The following is a 19,779-nucleotide window of genomic DNA, read 5'->3' as shown; positions in this document are numbered from 1 at the left end:
GCCTCACTTTTGCTTCCAGAGCCATTGAAATCCAGTGGCAGGACAAAAATCAAGATGACTGGTGATGGCCCAGGATGCAGTGGTCATCACCTTGGCATTTTCAATGCCTGACCAAGATTTAAGCACTCCCCAGCACCTGCTCCAGCCACCTTCATGACTGATGGAACAAATTGCTCTCATCCACTCATATCCTGGACAAAGTCTTCACATGGTTAGGGTAGACATCCCCCTAACTCACCAACAGGATTGAGGCATGTTAGTTATTCTCAACGTGGTTTAGCCCATCTGCTGAGATAGTTTACCAGGGCGTGGTCACTGCACATGCTACAAGCTTCTTGGAGCCACAAGTGAGAGTTGGGGGACAGGTGAGCACCGAAGGTGGGTGAGCAGCCCTGAAAAGGGCTTGGCAAGCCCTCATACCAGAGATGCTAGTCCTCCCTGAACATTCCATACACTTTCAGGGATTATATACTGACCCTGAAAAGACAGATATTTATCTGACTGTATTAAAAGAATTATCATGATATGATGGGGTGGCTATCATTGGAAACTTGTGGAAAACAAAGCCTTTCATTTATCTCATCTGTGGGTACCTTGTTGGGAAGAACCTCAAGCAGAAGGGGGGAGAATAATAATAGATCAAATTTATATAATGCTTTAAGGTTTTGCAAAATTTTTACCTATGTCCTCTCACCTGAGATAATAGGTACTATTATTATACCCATTTTACAAATGAGAAAACTGAGGTTCAGAGAGGTTAAATGGCTTTTTCCAGGGCCCAGGTCTCTCTAATTCCAAGTCCAGCACTCTCTCCACTAAGAACAACCTGGATCTGATGCTTTAATATTTTTTGGAGACTACCGGATTGAGAAATTAAGTACCTCATTACCAGTTGTTTTGACTTTTGTCCTGCTGCTAGACTTTGATAACTCAGTAAGAGAGAGTAAGGCTCCTGACTTTGGGCAACTTTGCCTTACTTAAATCCAAATCACAAGCAAGTCAAGATATCACTAGTGATTGGTCCTCTTTGAAAACAAAGGACAAATGATAACAAATAATAACACCACCTCATACGTGAACTGGTGCTAATCTCTACTTATCCAAAGAAGTCTGTCATTTTACACGTTAATGTAAGCTCTATGGTCTTGAACAAGGATGATAATTATGTGAGACTCGTTATCTCATACACAAGTTAGAATTCTTGGTCCTGAAATGGGCTCTTTTTGAAACATTTTAAGACCATATACACTAAGTTTCAGGTATGGACAAACCCATACTCTGACAAATGGCAAGTTGGATGTTACCAACCAGAGATAGGTAGCTGCCCAAGTGACTTCAAATGCTATATCTGACCTCAGGTACCAGCAACTAGACCCAGAATAAGAATCTAGGTGATTCCTAGAGAAGGGAATAAAGCTGACCTGTGACTCAAGTACAGCATAGCCCCTTACAGCAAAGTCAATGCAGAGAGACTTCTTTCAGAGAAGATACTACTGATGGAAGTAAACTAGTGAGTCCTGAGGCAATTTTCCATACCTTCCATACCTTTTCAGCCTTATGCACCTATCTGACAAGGCTATAAAAAAGTAGATGGGATTTGTATTCACTAAAGATAAAAGGTGTATAATGTTTCTTGAATTCATGGTTATAAATTTTGTTAAATGTCTTTTATATTTGCCACAATTCAGTGATAGCTCTTCCAAGGGACACAAAGATGCATGCCACATGCATCCTGTTCTTCAGGAGTTGATGGTTGAGCAGGGGATATAAAAAATAGGGAAGTCAGGAAAAAGGACAGGCTTACAGGAAAAGATATTAAGTTTAGTTTTGGACATGGAGTTATTTCTTGGAAAGGCAGTATGATGCAGAGGGAAAAATTCTGTTATTAGAGTCAGAAGACATGACCAGATTTGTGCTTAGGGATGGTTAATTAGTATTAATTAGTCTGATAGCTGTATTATGGATGGATTGGTAGAGAGAAATGCTCTGGAGGTACAAAGGACCTGCTCTGTTACTTACTGGCTGAGTGAACTTGGGTAAGTCACTTAACCTCAGTTTCTCATTTAAAATAATAAAACCACCTATTGATGTTATTCTTTCTGTACCACACTAACTCTCAGTCTTTCATATATGAAACCCTGGTGTTGTTTTTAACCCTTTCTTCTACTTCACCTGTCATATACCATCATTTACCAATTCTGTCAATAGTGCTTCTGTAATAGGTCTCATACCTGTTCTTTTCTTCTATTTCCACTGTTGTTACTCTAATATAGGTATAGGAGGGTTGGTCTCTGACCAATTGATCAGATTAGATCCCCAAGCCCAGGTTCTAATCATAGAAAGCTAAGGGTCAAATACCAGTAATTAACTAAAAACGTGGCCATACCCAGTGGTCCCTTTATGGAGTACAAACAAGTTGTCTGAATCAGAAAGGGAGTCTCACCATTTGTGTTGGCCATAAAAGATAGTTAAATCTATCATGTGAGCAATTTCTAGACAATCCAGATGGGGAACAACTGAAGAAGAGACCTCTGTGCATAGCTATACTGGGGTGGGGGGTGGGAAGAAAGAAGGGAATGGGTTTTTTTTTCTCCTCTCCCACACTGGTTGTGTCATCTAGCAACAAAGCTGTGTCCCTTAGGAGACACCACACTTAGCAGTTTAAGAGTTTTGTCAGTCTGAGGCATAATTGAGAAAGCAGAAATATACAATTTCCAGATAGACTTGGACACAGAGAGTCAGTCACTACTGACCAGAAACAGCTTCAAGAAACATGACCCCTGGCAGTAGAAAAGAGAGCTGAAAATAGACCCAATAGAGAGTTACCCCTGGCAACCAAAAGTTGAGCTGTGGAGAGAATTCCATGAGGAGAGAATGGACAATAGGATTCTATAGTACCACAGGCATAAGTCTTCTTAGATAAATATGTTTCCTATATATGTGCCTTACTACAATTGTACATTATGTATAGAATGTGTACATTCTTATTATGGATGCTGAGTCTCTTTTTGGGAAAGCGTGCCCCAGGTTAATGAGAGATGTGTTTTGTAGCTACTGCTCTTAATGTATTATCTTAGTAAATGCTTTTGCTAAGTGATAGCTACTGGCTACTGTTAGGAAGAAATTGACTAGAGGGGGCTTGTGAACTATAGTTTTAGGAGTGGGTACCCACAAGTACCTTTTGAACTTCAAGGTAGTAGCCAATCTCTGGGAAATACCCAGGGGAATGATACGTAGGCCCTCAATACTGCTCACTGGGACTATTATAATACCTTTTACAGGAAAGAATTAACATCTGTTGAGACCCTAAGTTATGTCATGATTGAGATGCCCATATGATCATCTCTGAGGTATTTAGAAGCTTGTTTAGCTTGTGCCTAAATCCATCACTGATTACCTAGCAGACCTTCCCATTTTAGTTTTATCATCTGTTACATGGGGAGATTAGACTAGGTAGCCACTGAGATTTTTTCCAGTTCTAGATCTATGATCTCATGACCATCACTTTCTTCCCCTTCAAATTCATGCTTCATGCTAGATAAGTCTTCCTTATGTAGAGAACTTGTCATGTCACCCTTCTGCTCAAAAATCTTCCATGACTCCCTACTGACCAGAAAGTTAAGTTCATACTTCCTTATTTGACATTTGAGGTCCTCTATTATCTGGTGCCACCTTACCTTTCCTGTCTTTTTTCATACTACTCCCTTCTACAAGCTCTAGACTTGAGTCAGACTTGCCCTTAAATATGCCCTGTTCTTTATTGTCTCTCTCCCCTTGTTCACGCTGTTTCTTATGTTTATAATAACCTTTTCCTTCCTCTTCTTGTTGAATTCCAACCTATTCTTCAGAGCCTACCTTCAATGTCATTTCTCCAGGAAACTTTCTCTGACTGCCCCAGCTGAACCTCACATAACAATTTATTTTTCATCACTCCAATATGCTTATACTTTTTATTAGTCATCTGTGTCTATCCCAGACTGTAAGATTCCTGAGGGCAGAGACCATTTTCTCTAAACTTGCTATCTCCCTCCAATTCCTAGTATAAGAGGAGCTTAATATGTCCTGGCTGACAATTTTTTTTTCAAATTTTTATTTTTTTTAATTCTGAATTTAAGAAATAAAACAAGTATTTCCATAATATAGTAGAATAGAAAAAAAGATGATTGCACATAAAACTGCAAATCTATTATAGCACAACTTGCTATTGCTTTTAAATATGTAATAAAGTTACCGTGTAACTTTTTTCTCTCCCCACCAAAGAGATAACTACCATTAGACATGTGTGTGTGTGCGTGTATGTGTAAAACTATTCATGCTTCAAACCATACATACTGGTCAGCAATTGAATTGAACTACAATATAAGATAATGTTTGATAAGTGCTACTAGAAAGGTACTACAGAGGCAGATTCAAGATGGCTGGCAGAGTAGAAGCCATCTACAACTCCCAAACCAATTTATAAAATGCACCACACTGAATCCTGATGAAGAAATATGGAAAAAAGTTTACAGTAAGATCTTTGGCTGGACCAGAGTAACATAGGAAGACAAACAGGGAGGTCTGTAAACGCTAGGGACAGGGCTGAAGCAGGAGCACATGGTGCAGAGCACTCTAGAACCCAGCACATCAGCATAAAAGATCCCAGGCTCATACCGGGGTACCTCCAGACCCACACAGGAGCACTGTGATGGAAAGAGGTGCTCAAATGACAGTTTTTTGGCCTGCTACCCAATCCTGGTTCACAGATTCAGAGAGAAGGGAGAAAAGGATGCTGGCATTGCTTTTCTCAGGTAGGGAGATCCTGGTCTTTATACCAAAAAAGGGGAAAGCTTAGAAGTCAGCAACTCTAGTAGTGTGGCTCAGACCACAAGCTCAGAGCCAGGTCTCACATCCACCATCTAAACCAGCTTGCAGAGGAATAACTGAGGTGGGAAACCCAGACCAAAGGAGATCCTGTAATTCTTCTACTTTGAACCAAAAAAGCTTTCCAGCCGGGTGACTGAGATGGAATCTAGCAGAACTATTCTTGCACATACCCAAAGCAAAGTCAGGAACTTGCAGAGCTAAGGCCAGGGGGACCAGTAATCACCCCTGGATCAGAGCCCTTTAGGAGCACTGAAAGCTTGCAAGTTTCCAGCTTGTCTTTGAGATCCTGGAATAACAATAGCACTCAATATCCCCAAGAAAGCAGCAACAGGACCAGCTCAGATCTTCCCTTCAGAAGCATGGCAGAGCCTAGCCCTAATATCAAGTCCTAAGTCAGGAAGTAGGATGGAAGAATGAGCAAAAAAAAAAAAAAGAATCACACCACAATGAGGTATTATGGTGGCAGAGATGCCCAAGACACAAACACATAAGAGAATGACTTTAAAACATCTAGAAGTTAAGCCTTAGGGAAAAATATAGTTTGGGCACAAATTTAACTAGAATTCCTAGAGGAGATGAAGCAAGAGATTTTTAAAAGAGTTTAAAATGTTTTTATGAATGGAATGAGAGTGCTTGAGTTAAAAAAATGGAAAAGAAATGAAAGCTATGGGAGAAAGAATTAGAAAGGAAATTAACAGTTTGGCAAAAGATATATAAAAACTTACCCAAGCAACAAACTACCTAAAAATTGGAATAGACCAAATAGAAGCCAGTGACTCCATGAGACAACAAGAAATATTGAAACAAAGATAATAGACTAAAAAAATAGAAGAATATAAGGTATCTAATAGCAAAAAACAACTGACCTGGAAAAAAAGATCAAGGAGGAAATTACTGGATTCTCTGAATATCATAACCAAAAAAAAAAAGAGCCTAGATATTCTATTTCAAGAAATCTTAAAAGAAAACCACCCAGATCTCTTAGAACCTGAGGGCAAAGTGGAAATAGAAAGAATCCACCAGCATAATCTCTTGAAAGAAACTTCAAAATGAAAACTCCCAGGAACATCACAGCCAAAATCCAGAGCTTCCAGATGAAAGAAAAAATAGTGCAAGCAGCTAGAAAGAAAGAATTCAAATACTAAGGAGCCACAGTCAGTTATCACCCATGATTTAGCAGCCACCACTATAAAGGAGCAGTGAACTTGGAATACAGTATTCTAGAAAGCAAAAGATAGAGGCCTATAGCCAAGAATAACTTATCCGGTAAAACTGAGTATAATCCTACAAGAAAAAAAATGGATATTTAATGAAATGAAGGACTTCTAAGCATTCCTCATGAAAAGACCAGAGCTGTGGAAAAACTTTGAAGTTTAAACACAAGAGTGAAGAGATATATAAAAATGAACTACTGTAAAAGAGTCTCATTGCCACCTATGGAGAGCACAGAAATAGTGTGTATGCAGTAGAATGGTCCTCAACAGAACCATAGCTCCTTGCCTCTTTAAGTTATGGAACCCTCATTATTAAGAGTGTTCCCAGAGTTCTTAAATATTATATTGCTGTAATTCATTTAGATAGCATTCCTGATTTATCCTCTTTCCATATTCATGAAAATTTGTAGCAATTTGGAGGTAGTTTTCCAAATAGATTCAACTCTGTGAGAACCTATATTGCCTTTTTTAATTGCAAGCATTTATAAATAATAATAAAGCCCTCCACCAACTATCTGTAGAAACTGAAAAGAGTTTTCTCCTTTTTTGAAAGTGGAAAATGAAAGATTGCTGACAATATAGGTTTTTCCCCATCTAATTTCATTAAAAGAGTTCCCGTTTAATAATTGCTGTTTGTTTTTTGTTTGTTTCTAAGGTTCATGAAGATATGGAATTTTTTTATTACAATTTCTAGACACATAGCCTTTTCTTTCTCTTGAATAATCATGATAATAATGAATACGGTCATGTTTCATGGAAAAAGAAAGGTAATAAAGGTTTAATCAGGGAAGACTTCATGGAAAAGATACCATTTGAACTGGTTCTTGAAAGATAGGTAGGATGTCAAAAGGGTTTGAGAAAGAAAAGAAGCAGCATTGCAGGTCAAGGGAAGATAGTAAGCAGAGGCAGAGAAGTGGTAAAAATTAAGCTGTATTCAGGGAACAACATATAGTCTGGCATGGCTGGATAGTAGGATATGCCTAGTATGTAATGGAAAGTAAGGCCAGAAAGGCAGTGGGGGCCAGATTGCGGAAGGCTGTGAATGCTGACTGAGGAATTTCTGCAGTACTTTATTATATATACCGCTAAAGGTTTTAATTTACAATCAAAATGTGACTTTAGGGAGATTAATTTACAGAGCGGATTTCAGGGCAAGACCAACTAGAGATAGAAAGTGAAGAAGAAGGTAGGGGTTGGGGGAAGAAGGCAGGAAGCTCTGAATTTAGAATTAGCATAAGAGATGGTGGGCAGCCAGGTGATGCAGTGGATAAAAGGCCAGGCCTGGAGTCAGGAAGACTCAACTTCCTGAGTTCAAATGAAGTCTCAGACACTTTCTAGCTGTGCAACCCAACCCTGTTTGCCTCAGTTTCCTCATCTGTAAAATGTGCTAGAGAAGGAAATGGCAAACTACTCCAGTATCTTTGCCAGGAAAACTCCAAATGGGGTCATGAAGAATTGGACACAACTGAAATGATTGAACAACAAAATAAGAACTGGGTTTGAATCCTAGCTTTGCTACTTTCCAGTGACTTTAGACAAGTCACTTAATTTCTCCAGACCTGTTTCCTAATCTGTAAAATGAGGGACCACTGATAACCTCTATAACCTCTTCCAACTCTAACATTTATGATCCTCTGTTCTCTCAAGTCCATTCCAGTTGCAAATTTATAAATTTCAAGATACTGAGTAGAATGTAATAAAAGCATCCACTAGGGTGGTGACAATGGGAAAGAAAAGAAAGAGGAAACTATATGAGACTAAAGAGACTGTTATTAGGGTGAATTAAAATAAGGTTGCTAAAAGCAAAATGAGCAGAAGAAACATTCCTAATACATACTTCTCTGTGCATGGTTTAAAGTAATAGTCTAACAGAGCTAGAGTTCATGAGGCATAGAAGAGAGAACCATCACAGTGACTGTCTTTGATTAGATAGTCCATCTTGACTCATCAGAGGACAGATTGCATATATGATATGAGTTCATACCCAGACATATGGGGAGGGAGGGAGAAAGGGAGATGCAGAGAGAAAGAGACAGAGACAGAAGCATAGATAGAGGCAGAGAGACAGAGACAGAGAGAGACAGGGAGGGAGGGAAAGAGAGAGAAGAACATGAGAGGGGGAAGGAAGAGAGGAGAGAGAGAGAGGAAAGAGTGAGGAAGAGAGAGAGGAAAGAAAGAGACAGAGATAGAGAGAGAGGGAGACAAAGAGGATAAGAAAACGGGGGAGAAAAGAGAGAGAGAGAGAAAAACAAACATAAGCACTAGCATCAAGTTCCAACATGATGGATCATGTATATACGTACTTATTCCCTAATAATGTTGCCCTAGATAAAGGAAGATGAAGAGAAAGAGGTGAATGGTATGTACTTTGGGGACAAATATTATATATAGTATGTATGTATGTGTGCATAATATATATTTGTATATGTATATGTGTGTACAAACACATACACATATGGCAAAGTGAGCTATTCTTACTAGGGAAGAAAGCCAAATTCCATAAGAGTGATACATCCTAAGAAATGGCTAAAATCCCCACTTAAGATGGCTCACTGTTTAGCAGCCTTAGTGGGCCAAGGCAAGGGTCCCTAATCTCTTTGTGAGAAGAAGCTGCTCTTAGCATTTCCACTTCATTTTGAGATCATGAAGAGAGCAGAGCACTGGATTTCTGGCTGAAGTGCTTGGGGATGGAATGGGGAATAGTACTGGTTCACTGCATGGTCAAAAACAACACGTTTCATGGAACAAACCTTCACTTTTACATAACATTTTTCTTTCAAGAAGCTCAGAGCATTTCATGGCCATAGTCTGTTATATAATAATAATAGCTACCAATTATATACCACTTTAAGGTTGTAAAGCACTTTAGAAATGTTATTTCATTTGATCCTTACAATGAACCTGCGAGGTGGGTGCTATTCTTATCCCCAGCTTGCAGATGAGAAAACTGAGGCTGAGGGGTCACACAACTAGTAAGTATCTGAGATAGCATTTAAACTCAGGTCTTCCTGAATTCCAATCCAACACTCTATCCTTCATACCATTTAAACATACAAGTCCCATATTTTCTGGATATATATAGTAAACAAACCTAAACATGCTCCAGAGGAATCATATAAGCTCCTAAGCTCCAGGAATGAAATTCCCTGGACAAGTTCTTGTTCTAAATACTTGTAACCATCATTCTTGCAAAGATGAAGTTTCCATACCTGAGCTGATCCTAGGGCTTAGCTTTTATTTTTTAAAATATTTTATTTTTTGCTAATTACATGTTAAAACAATTTTTAACATTTTTTAAAAAGTTCTGAGTTCCAAATTCTAGCCCTCCCTCCGCCTCCCCTCTTCCTCACCCCGAGACTTTAAGCAATCCAATATAGGTTATACATGTGCAATCATGTAAAACATTTACATCTTAATCATTTTGTACGAGAACACTCAAAGAGAAAGAAAAAAAGAAGGAAGGAAGGGAAAGAAAGCAAGAAAATGAAAAATAGTATGCTTCAGTCTGTATTCAGACAATATCAATTCTTTTTCTGGAGGCAGATAGCATGTTTCATCATGAGTCCTTTGGGATTGTCTTGGACCATTGTACTGCTGCAAATAGCTAGGTAATTCACACTTCTTCATTGTACAATATTGATGTTACTGTGTACAACATTCTCCTGGTTCTGCTCACTTCACTTTGCATCAGTTCATGTAAGTCTTTCCAGGTTTTTCTGAAATCATCTTGCTTGTCATTTCTTATACTGGGACTTACCCTTTAGAGACCAGTAGGAAGAAGATACTCCCACCCACTCCCATGAAGAAAATATCAAAGATAGCACAGCAGCAGGCAGATTCACCAATAGGAAGGAAACAGAGAATTACCCAACAAGAAGACAGACACAGAGTTAGGATGGACTGGGTTCTACAAAGAAGACCTGCGCATCCACAAGAGTACACCAAGAAGAAGCAAAGACCTGGAAGAAAGCCACGTAGACTCATCTCTTTGCTGATACTATGGTGTCTGCTGAAAGTCAACTCATTAGAGGACAAAAGTTTCTTTACTGTTTCTTGGTGAAACCCCTTATATTTCTGTTGTTGTTGGGTTAAATAAAACATGTACTGCATATGTTGCCTTGTTGGTTTGCATGTTTCATGGGGACCATTTTTCTTTTGGTGCAAATTGAGACAAGAGCTAGATTCTGATGCTCCCAAAAGAAACCCTAGGTTGGACATTAGCCATAGTGATTTGTTTGGAAGCTCAAAGATTGAATCCCAGGCGAGCCCACAGTGAGTTCTTAGCCATTGATTACAGACATTAGGAAACACTGCCAGAGAGGAGTTCCAGACTCCTGCCTTTCAGTTTGCCTTTCACAGAATCCAGCCAGCCCAATTCCTTCATTTTACAGATAGAACACCAAAACCTATAGAGGTTAAGTGACTTGCTCAAGGTCATACAATTAGTGGAGGATTTGAACCCCGGTTCTCTGACTCCAGTACAGGTGCTCTATATCATAATGCCTTCTATGTACACATTGTCTTTGAACTTTGAATCAATTGATTTAAATCCATAGGTCTGAAATCAATATAGTCTCTGGAGCCCTTAACACTCATTGCCCAAATATCTCCCAAGAGAACCTTCTCAATCAATGTGTGTAGTTCTTACCTAAAAAGATCACTTAGGAGAGAGACTATTTTATTCCATTCTCCTAGAAAGCAGGGTAAATCTTTTCAAGAAGAGAGGGGCAGAAAGCCAGAATTTTTAAACAGGAAAAAAAGTATGAGTGCACTGGCTTCATTCACACCTTTGCTTTTCTTCTTACTAAATCCAGCCTAGCTCAAAAAGCAAAAAAAAAAAAAAAAGGCCCAAGGCATAAGAGGTTCCACACCATCACTATTCAGTGGTCACACAGTACCAACAATGTTGAGATTCAGCTCCTTGGACTGTTTCTTGGGGTATAAATAAGGCTGCTCAGGTGTACTGGTTTAAGCTTCAAGTCTTGCCTCTCTTATCATCCAGCAGATCCCCAAACAAAGAGGGCAAGGATCAGGAATGAGCATAATTGTCAGACTCTTATCTGAGAGGATTTACTATCATATTCCACTCCCCTCAGGATGACTTTGATCAAATCTCACAACCAAGAATGAGTACATGAGTATAAAATTACTTGGTGGAGGGGGAGAGGTGGATGGCAGGTACCAGGAGTGAATTTGTTAATTTAAAAGAGAAAAACCCAGTTCCCTTTAGCTACCATCAAGTCCTGCTGTTCCTTCAAGAGAATTCAGTAAATCAACTCTTACCCCTTTTAAGTTAGATAGGAAGAACCTATAATGCAGTAGTTAGGGCCACCCCATCTCTCTGAAGCTGCAGCAGAGTGAGGGTTATAAACCAGACTGGGAACCAAAACTGGGTCCCTCACAGAGGGAAGGAAGGCAGGCACCAACCAGGAGGTCACCCACAGCTATAGACAGAGCTTCATCACAAACCTCAGGATGCTAACTAACCACAGGGGCCCCCAGGCCAGACCAGAGAGTCAGAGCTGAGCTTCTGGAGCTCAACCACAGACCACGGCCTGGAAGAACCAAATTTGAGAAACAGTAAGTCTGTGAAAGCATGGAGGAGGAAAAAGCCCTCTCTAGGGCTGAGGAGGGTGGTGGTAGTGTATGTATAGGGGGTGGGGGGGACACACTCCTCCTTCTTGCCCTTTTATTCGCTTGGTTCCTTATATCCCATCTCTATCTCTGTTAAACAGCTGAAAGGTTTCAAAAACAGAAAGTGTGTGTGTGTGTGTGTAATATTTAGAATTGCCAAAAACTTTAGGTGGAAGCCACATTAGAGATAATCTACTACAACCCTGTCATTTTTGTACATGAGGCCAGGAGACAGGGAGTGACTTGCTTATGGTCACAACCAGTGAGAAGAGAGTGTGGTATAGTAGGAAGTGCCATGCTACCACAAGCAAGTCACTTATCTTCTCTGAGAGCCTGTTTCTTCTACTGTAAAACTGGGGATAATACTGTTCTCACTGCCTGCCTCACAGGGTGGTTTCTAAGGAATCACTGTATAAATGTAAGGTATAATCCCTAGTGACAGGAGAGGCAAGACCTCCTAGGTCTACTGACACCCCATCTAAGACTTTTCCAAAAAACGTCCCCCAAACAAAAACTACTAGAGAAAAATTTAGTGGAACAAACTGTGGAAGGCACCAAACCAGCAGGTTAAACATCTCCTGAAGTATTAAAAACCTGAGAATAGAAAGATAAGGAAAACACCACTTCCCTTTAAGGATTGAATGTGTTCTTTCCCAGAAGAGGTAGCCTTTCTACCTGGTTCTGCCCATATAGCTCTATTTGGTAAAGATAAATGAGGCACCAATGACTTCCATTCTAACTGGCAGACTGAGTGGCTGTGAAGATCTTTCAATCGTCACTTCATTACATTTGGCATTATCAGAGGAGGGGGCCAGGGAAACCAGACCCTGCAGACCTGCAGACCCAACACATCTTTTTGCAAATCACTCAGAAGGAAAAGGAGTTAAGGAGGGAGTCACTGGGGAGGAGAAGATTAAGGAGGAAAAATACAATCTTTAGAATGTTTAGGAGAAGACTCAGGCATCACAGTGAAACCAAATTGCAAACCACAGTGGCCATGAAATCAGGAAGTGATGCAGAAGCAGCTAGCCTAGTGGTTAAACCATGAGTGAGTGGGTCAAACAGGGATGGAGGAGGTGGGTGTAGAAGGTTTAAATTTAGTCAGGTCAACATAGGCAGGCCAGAACTGAAAAAGCTTGGTTCAGAGCAGAGGAATTACCAACTTGAGTTGGTGCCTGGGATTTCAGAAGCAGTTCCAATAGAGCTCCACTGTGAAGAGAAATGTTTGGATTTGTACCAAATTATGTCAGTTTTCAGAGACCCTGCCAATATATTGCTTTCTACAGTGGGCAAAGTGATCTACATTAGTGGACTGCACACTCAGACAAGTCAAAAGTGTAACATACGATGATATATCTGGCAGCTAAACTCAATCTTGGGCCTCATTAAGAGAAGCACTGTGTCCAAAATCAGGGAGGTAATAGTACCACATTTTAGGAAGGGCATAGATGAGCTGGAGAGTTTTCAGAAAAGGACAAGCAGGGGGTTGGAGGACATCGAATTCATGCTATATAAGGAATGAGAATCAGTTGAAGGAACCAAAGATATTTTTCTTGGAGAAGGGAAGACTTGGGACAGGGGGAAGATCTTAGTGAAGGAATACAGATATGCTGATTTTCCCCAGGGAAAAGTAGGAAAAAGGGATAAAAATAAAAAATCTGAGCTTGATGTAAGGAAAAACTTCTTAATTGAAATGAAACAGGCTATCTTGGAAGATAATAGATTCCCTTTCATTGAAGGTTTTCCCACAAAAATGGCCTGGCCACATATTAGACATAGTAAAGGGGATTCTTGTCAGGAGGATGTACTCAATGACCTCTGAGGTCTGTTCCAATTCTAGGATCATGTGAAGTGTCTGGGGCAGCCAGGTGGAAGAAGAAATGGACTCAGTTTACTTGGCCACAGAAGGAAGAAGCAGGAGCAAAGAGTAGAAGTTACAGGAAGGTAGACTTTGGCTCAGGAGAGAGACAAGGTGTTGTGGTAGAAAGAAACCACTGGATTTTAAGATAGGGGACCTGGGTTTGAATCCTGTCTCCTACCTGCTATTTATGTAATAATATCACTTCTTTTTGGGCCTCAGTTTCCTCATGTATAAAATGGAAAGATTGGACTGGATGACCTTAAAGGTCCCCTTCTAGTTTTAAATCTATAATCTTATGAAGGAAAAAAAAATCCTAACAATTAAAACTACCCCAAAAGGCCAAAACTTGCTTCAAGAGGTAGTGCGCTCCTCATTTCTATGGGTCTTCAAGGGAAAATTAGACAATCATTTGTCAGGATTGTTATAGAAGAGATCCTAGTTAACAGGTTGGACTAGATAAGACCCAAGGTTCCTTCCAGTTTCGGGGTTTTATGATCCAACATCTTTTTATTTTCATCATTGTGCCTATCCTCAATCATTCTATGGGTTTCCTGTCCAGAAGGCAAAATTCAGTTTGCAGAAATCAAGAGAAACTAAAGATGGGAGTCCCTAAGGAAAAAGAATAAATGCCATGTGGAGATGCTACACAAAAAAGTGGCAATTCTATATTCCGCCCTCTCCTCCCTACAACCTCTTCCCACAGAGGAAATGTTATGTAGCCAGATCTGGGGTCCTATGAGGACCTAATGTTTACACCTAGACACCAGAAAGATATTATAGCTCCAAAACTCTGAACATTGGATTCCTGGATTCAATCCCAGAAGTGATACAATGAATGGTAAAGAAGAAAAATGGCTGGCACTTATCTGGGGCTCTGTAAACTATCTCACAAAGCACTTTACATACATTATCTTATTTGATTCTCCCAACAGCCCTGGGACTAGAGTGGAACAAGTACTTTTTAAAAAAATACAGATGACTAAACTGAAGCTCAGAAAAGTGAAATGACTGGTTAAGGGGATACAGCTAGTAATGGGTGGAGCCAGATCCTCAGACTCCCAATTCAGGGCTCTTTCTACTGTTCTGTAGAATGGGAGCCCAGGCTTTCTGACTCCAAGTCTAGTGAATAGTTAAGACCTTTCTAAAAGCAAAAAAAAAAACCTCTTAAATGGAGTTGGGAAAGTTTTGATTCACTCTATTGGTTTTCATTTCAGTGATAAAATTTTTTTATAATTCCATATAAATGTCTACTAACATGTTGTAGATCTAGACTTAGAGGTCCTAGACATTGAAGAATCTAAAAAGCAACAGAAATTTCTGTCATAATAAATGAATGACTGAATGAATAAAAGAGAAGGGGGAGAGAGACAGAGAGAAGAAAAGGGAAGAAGGAGAGGGAAAGAGAAAGAGACAAGAAACAGATCAGACTGGTGCTCCTGCCCTCTGAACTATGGAAAGAGGAAGTAGAGCTGATGGTCATGGTGGTAGAATCATAAAAATGTGAAAAATAAATGACAGGGTTTGTTTTTTTTTTCAGCAGCCATTATCAAAAAGAGTATGAATTCTGCAGGTGAAGAGCATTCCTATTTCCTTTTGTAACATATCTCTTGCAATAATTTGGCAGTGTCCCTTTAACTTTTGCATTTTGGAAATAGTAAGGGAGAAAAGGCCCCCAAAAGGGTTGTTCAATAAGTCAATAAGAGATACTTTGAGATAATATTACAACCACCAAATGAACTAAGAGACTGGTTTCAAATTTCTGGGCAAACACACACACACACACACACACACACACACACACACACAAATGATAGCCTGGGAATACAGGAAATCCATAGATGGAAATGGGCCAGGTAACTCATCCAAGTCTGGCCCTTGCTCCCGATTGACAGGCAGACCCCCACAGTGTTTCCCCCTGCAAACACCTAATTTCTTTAAGAAGCAAATAGTAAAGAAAAAAAGAAGACTTTGATTGTGACCTTCAGTAATCTATTGCAAATATTATTTCCTTATCACCTACAGCCTCCACCTGCTATAAGTTTTACCTTCATACTTTCAGTGTCCAACACTGGTCCTTTCTCTGGTTCTCTAGATTTGGTGCCCCAATTAAGAGCCCCTGTCTCAGTTTATTAGCACTGCCTCCCAAAAATTGTGCAAACAGAAATCGTCTCTCTCAGAATTGTCTTTTCTTCTGAAGAGGGATCCTCTCTATCCCTCTTGCTAGTACTGACCACAAAAACTACTCATTGATGGACAGTAGAATGGGTAGAATTTTCAAATTGAGGAATACCATCTTTCCATCTCCAATGGTGTGTGCGCTAGGAATCCTGTGTATATGAAACCATGTGTGCATGAGGAAGAGCGAGTGTTAAGTATGTGTGACAGTCAAGTAGTGAATGCATTAAACTTCTTAAATTCAATCTCCATGGGCAAGTTAAGCTTATGCTCAAATGTGTGTGTGGATGGCTGTGATCATCTCCCTTTGCAAATGTAGGAAAGGGCACTCCGATTGCTGGGAAATGTGTAGGCACAGTAGGCACAAACACTGTTTAGTGCTAGCCAAAGAAGGTGGTACACAGTGTAGTTTTGCCCATGCATGTGAGAATGTTGGTATTTAGCCAGAAATGTGAAAGTGCACAGCTGTCCCCAGCCTTTTCTGCACCTGCATCCATGGCATGGAGGGACAGATCATCTCTCCACAACTCTGTCAAACAGGCACATTCCTCAGGAGATGGAGCAGTTGGGGGGGGGGGGGATTGGTAACATGATCCTGAGCCTTTCTCTCTATGTTTCAGGTTAAAATTCTGCCCAGATTGGTAGCAACTGAAAGTAGTTGCAAATGTGGTTTAGGATTCATTGGACAACCTTGGGCAAATCATTTCTCTCCCAGAAGACTGTTTCCCTCTCGGTAAAATGGAAATAATTACCTGGGAGTTATCTCCCAGGGTGATAGGGAGAATGAGAATATATAAGAAGCTTGGTATTAGCTAACTATAGGGTTCTTGGCATAGTTCCCCTGAGGTCCCACAGAGTGAATAGATTAGAAACACAGGTCATTTCCCATTCCCCTTCTATATGGATGCTGCATATTTTGTAAAGGAGTAAGGAGGTGAGAAGCAAATAGAGAAAACTTGAATTTCACATTTAAGGTTCCTTGGGTTTGAGCAGGAATTCAGTTTCCAAACTAGTGGAACTAGAAAAAAAATCCATTTGTATTCTTCTTTCCTATCTTGATGAAGCTATGAAGAAGCAAAAAACGGCAACTGAAGCCTGAAGAAGCGGTTGAAAAAAAAAAATCTGTGCATAGGTTCAATGTGCCTCTGTATTGTCTGTCTGTCTTCCATGCCTGGAACGCTCTTTTCTCTTGGAATTCTGCCTCTTCTCTCAAGTGCTACCTTGGATAGGACACCTTTTCTGGTTGTTGCTAATGCCTTCTCTCTGGGGTTACCTTGTATCTACTATGTATGTATGTAGCTCGTATACTCTCTCTCTCTCTCTCTCTCTCTCTCTCTCTCTCTCTCACACACACACACACACACACACACACACACACACACACACCCCCAGGTTCTTGAGGCCAGGCACTGTCTTGTTTTTGTCTTTTATCTCCAATAATAAACCTAGTGCCTGGAATATATATAATAGGTGCCTAAAAATTGCTTGTAGATTGATTGGTGGATTGAAAGGCTAACGTTTTCTCCAGTCAGTTTGGAAGTAATGGTAATCGTGAAGCCAATTCTTTCAATTAGTTACACACCCAGGTGCCAGACCCATTCCAAGCAACCCCGTTATTGCCTTAGGAGCAAGCTCCAAGGGGGCTAGGTCAGCATAGGGCATAACAGAGCCCCAAATGAAACTCCAGAGCAACCCAAGTGGAGGGAGTCCTTAGTAGGCTAGTGGCTGGCTGGGAAACCTTATCCCCTACCTGACTATTCCACGAGTAAGTATGCTCTCGAACACCAGTATTACAACAAAGCTAAATAAAGCCAGCAGGCAGGGCCAGAGAGGGAGGGAGCTTTTCTCCTCTCCCACACAGGCAGCTTCGTCCAGTTTTGTTTCTTAGATGAGTCTAAGATACAGCTGATAGACTTCCTCGTCCTTTTTGCCACCCCCGTCCCAAATCTCTCATCCCCCACCCGATAGAGTTTGGGGTTTAACTGGCCTGCTGGCCAGGGCTCATTGATCTACACCACAAAGTCTCACTCATAAAGAACTCCCGAGCTCACAGAGCCGCTAGAGTTCTGCTCACTTTCCCCCTTTTCCATTACCACGTCCTTAGAGAAAGACAGCCCTGTATTCTAAAGCTACAAAGTGAGCAAAAATGATCTGGACCGAAGTTAGAAGGAACCCTCCCTCCCCTCCCAACCTACCCCCGTCTGAATTGGGGTTGGGGTGGAAGGGGGGGCGGCGGCGGCGCAGAGAGGGCAGAAATCTTTTTTAAAGCAGCAGTTTGGGTAAATTCAGTAAAGGGAGGAATCCTGTTGCTTTTCCTTCATGCCTCCCCATAACATGAGGGAGGGTGCTTCTGAAGCCACCCCCACCCTCTCTTTCCCAAAGCTGGAAGCCCAGCCAAGCTCTCTTACCTGCATGTCCTGCTCTGTCCTCTCGAGGCTCGCAAGGTTCCCCTCCCCCCCTCGGAAAGACTCCTTCCTCCAGCCCGGGTGGCAGTAGGGGGTGAAGGGGGTGGGGGATCTCTGTCCCCACCCCCTCTGAAGCAGGCGGCAGAGACAGGCAGGAGATACCCCACTCACTGCCCCGGCTGGGCCAGGAAGGGGGCCACTGAGTTGAAGCACAGCAGACCCCCCACTCCAACTCCCTCGGCTCACTGCTCCGCCCGGTCCGCCTCCCGCCGCGCTGAACTCCTCATCCGAAACTGGGGAGCTGGGGGAGAAGTCTGGGAAGCAGGCGTGGACGATTGCGCCCGCTCCGAGGAACCCAGCCCCGGGAGCTCTCTTCTGCACCCCGAGATCCGCCTGTAGCCTCCCGTGGCTCTGTTTGCTGGGGCAAGGGGCTGGCGACCCCCGACCCTCGAGTGTGTCTGTACCGGGTAGAGGGAGGTTACGACAGAGAAAGTCCGCGCTCTTTTTGGTCCGGAGGGACGCGACCCTGCCCTGCTGGGACCCCTGAAGTCGGCCCACTTGGAGAGGAGGAGGGGGCGTGAGGGAGGGCGGGCTCCGGGCTCTGAAGCCTGGCGAGGCGAGGCGAAGCGAGGGAAAGGGGTACGAAGCGCAACTAGTCCCAGCAGCCGAGGTCCCTGCTGCCGGTGGGGCTCAGTGCCATTCTCCGTGGCTCCGGGAGTTCGAGAAGCTAGCCTTCCGTGGCTTCAGAGAGGATGGCAGCAGCGCGCGGTGGGCGCGGAGTGCTGGGGCCCGAGCTGGGCCAGAGGATCCCGGGCTCCAGCCCCCTCCGCCCCGCCTCCCACACGCCTCCTCCCCGCCCCCAGCCAGTCCATACCCAGCCCCCGACTGCCTCCTTTTTGACCCCCCTACTTCCAGACTCCGGGAATACCCTTCTCACAGAGCACCAACTCGAGACTGCAAGACAGGCTCCAAGACGGTGCACTTCCGCACCTGCCTCACAGGGAGCTGCCTCTGGGTCAGATGCACCTCGGCCAAAAGTCCCCCCTTTCTATCTGACTTCCATGCGGTTCTTGCCTACCCCCAAGTTACTCTTCTCAGTTAAGTGAATTATTTGTTCAGAGTACCTCAAACCCTTGCTCCCAAACAGCCTGCCTTCAAAGCAGACTTTCTGGGCTTCTCCAATGCAGAAAGCACCAGCGAGTGCAAAGACTGGCCCCTGGAGTCCCTTTGAGTTTTCTGGGCACCTATTCTGTGGAATCCTGGCAGGAGCCCCACCTGCAGTTCTTACTGCACTGAAAAGATAAGAGAGCAAAGACAGAGCAATACAGGTCTCCAGGGTAGGGGGATTTGTTGGAGGCAAAGGCTGAACAAAGTTAAGAGACACTAAGGAACACTAGACCACACTAAAACTTAAAATAATAATAATAATAATAATAATAATAATGTTTCAACATTCTTTCACAAAACTTTCCCTTGTTACAAAATTTCTCTTCTTTGTTCTCCCAGTCTTGATGAGTTGAATAGGGCTGGAATTACTTTTCTGACTTTATGGGCAGAGTAGCTAAGACAGAGATGTGAGCACCTATCCATAGAATGAATTAGTCCCTAGAAGGAAAGAGAATTC

General features: G+C 42.0%; 1 protein-coding gene across 2 annotated transcripts in view; it reads right to left on the bottom strand.

Moving 5' to 3' along the window:
* WNT5B (Wnt family member 5B) overlaps positions 1-18,972 on the bottom strand; it is a 142,097-nt gene extending 123,125 nt beyond the window's left edge. Inside the window, exon 1 of one of the 2 annotated variants that reach the window (XM_021001520.2) lies at positions 18,159-18,972. Coding sequence is in view for 1 of the 2 variants with exons in the window: in XM_021001521.1 (XP_020857180.1) it covers positions 18,159-18,164 (6 nt within the window). In the remaining variant the exon portion in view is untranslated. The remainder of the gene's footprint in view (positions 1-18,158) is intronic. The other variant, XM_021001521.1, reaches the window with a different exon arrangement.
* Between the last annotated feature and the right edge of the window lie 807 nt (positions 18,973-19,779).

Source organism: Phascolarctos cinereus, unplaced genomic scaffold, assembly GCF_003287225.1.
Source record: "Phascolarctos cinereus isolate Bilbo 61053 unplaced genomic scaffold, phaCin_HiC Scaffold_1;HRSCAF=81, whole genome shotgun sequence".
NCBI lineage: Eukaryota > Metazoa > Chordata > Mammalia > Diprotodontia > Phascolarctidae > Phascolarctos > Phascolarctos cinereus.
Note: the sequence above shows the minus strand (reverse complement) of the source record. Positions and strands in the feature narration are given on the sequence as shown.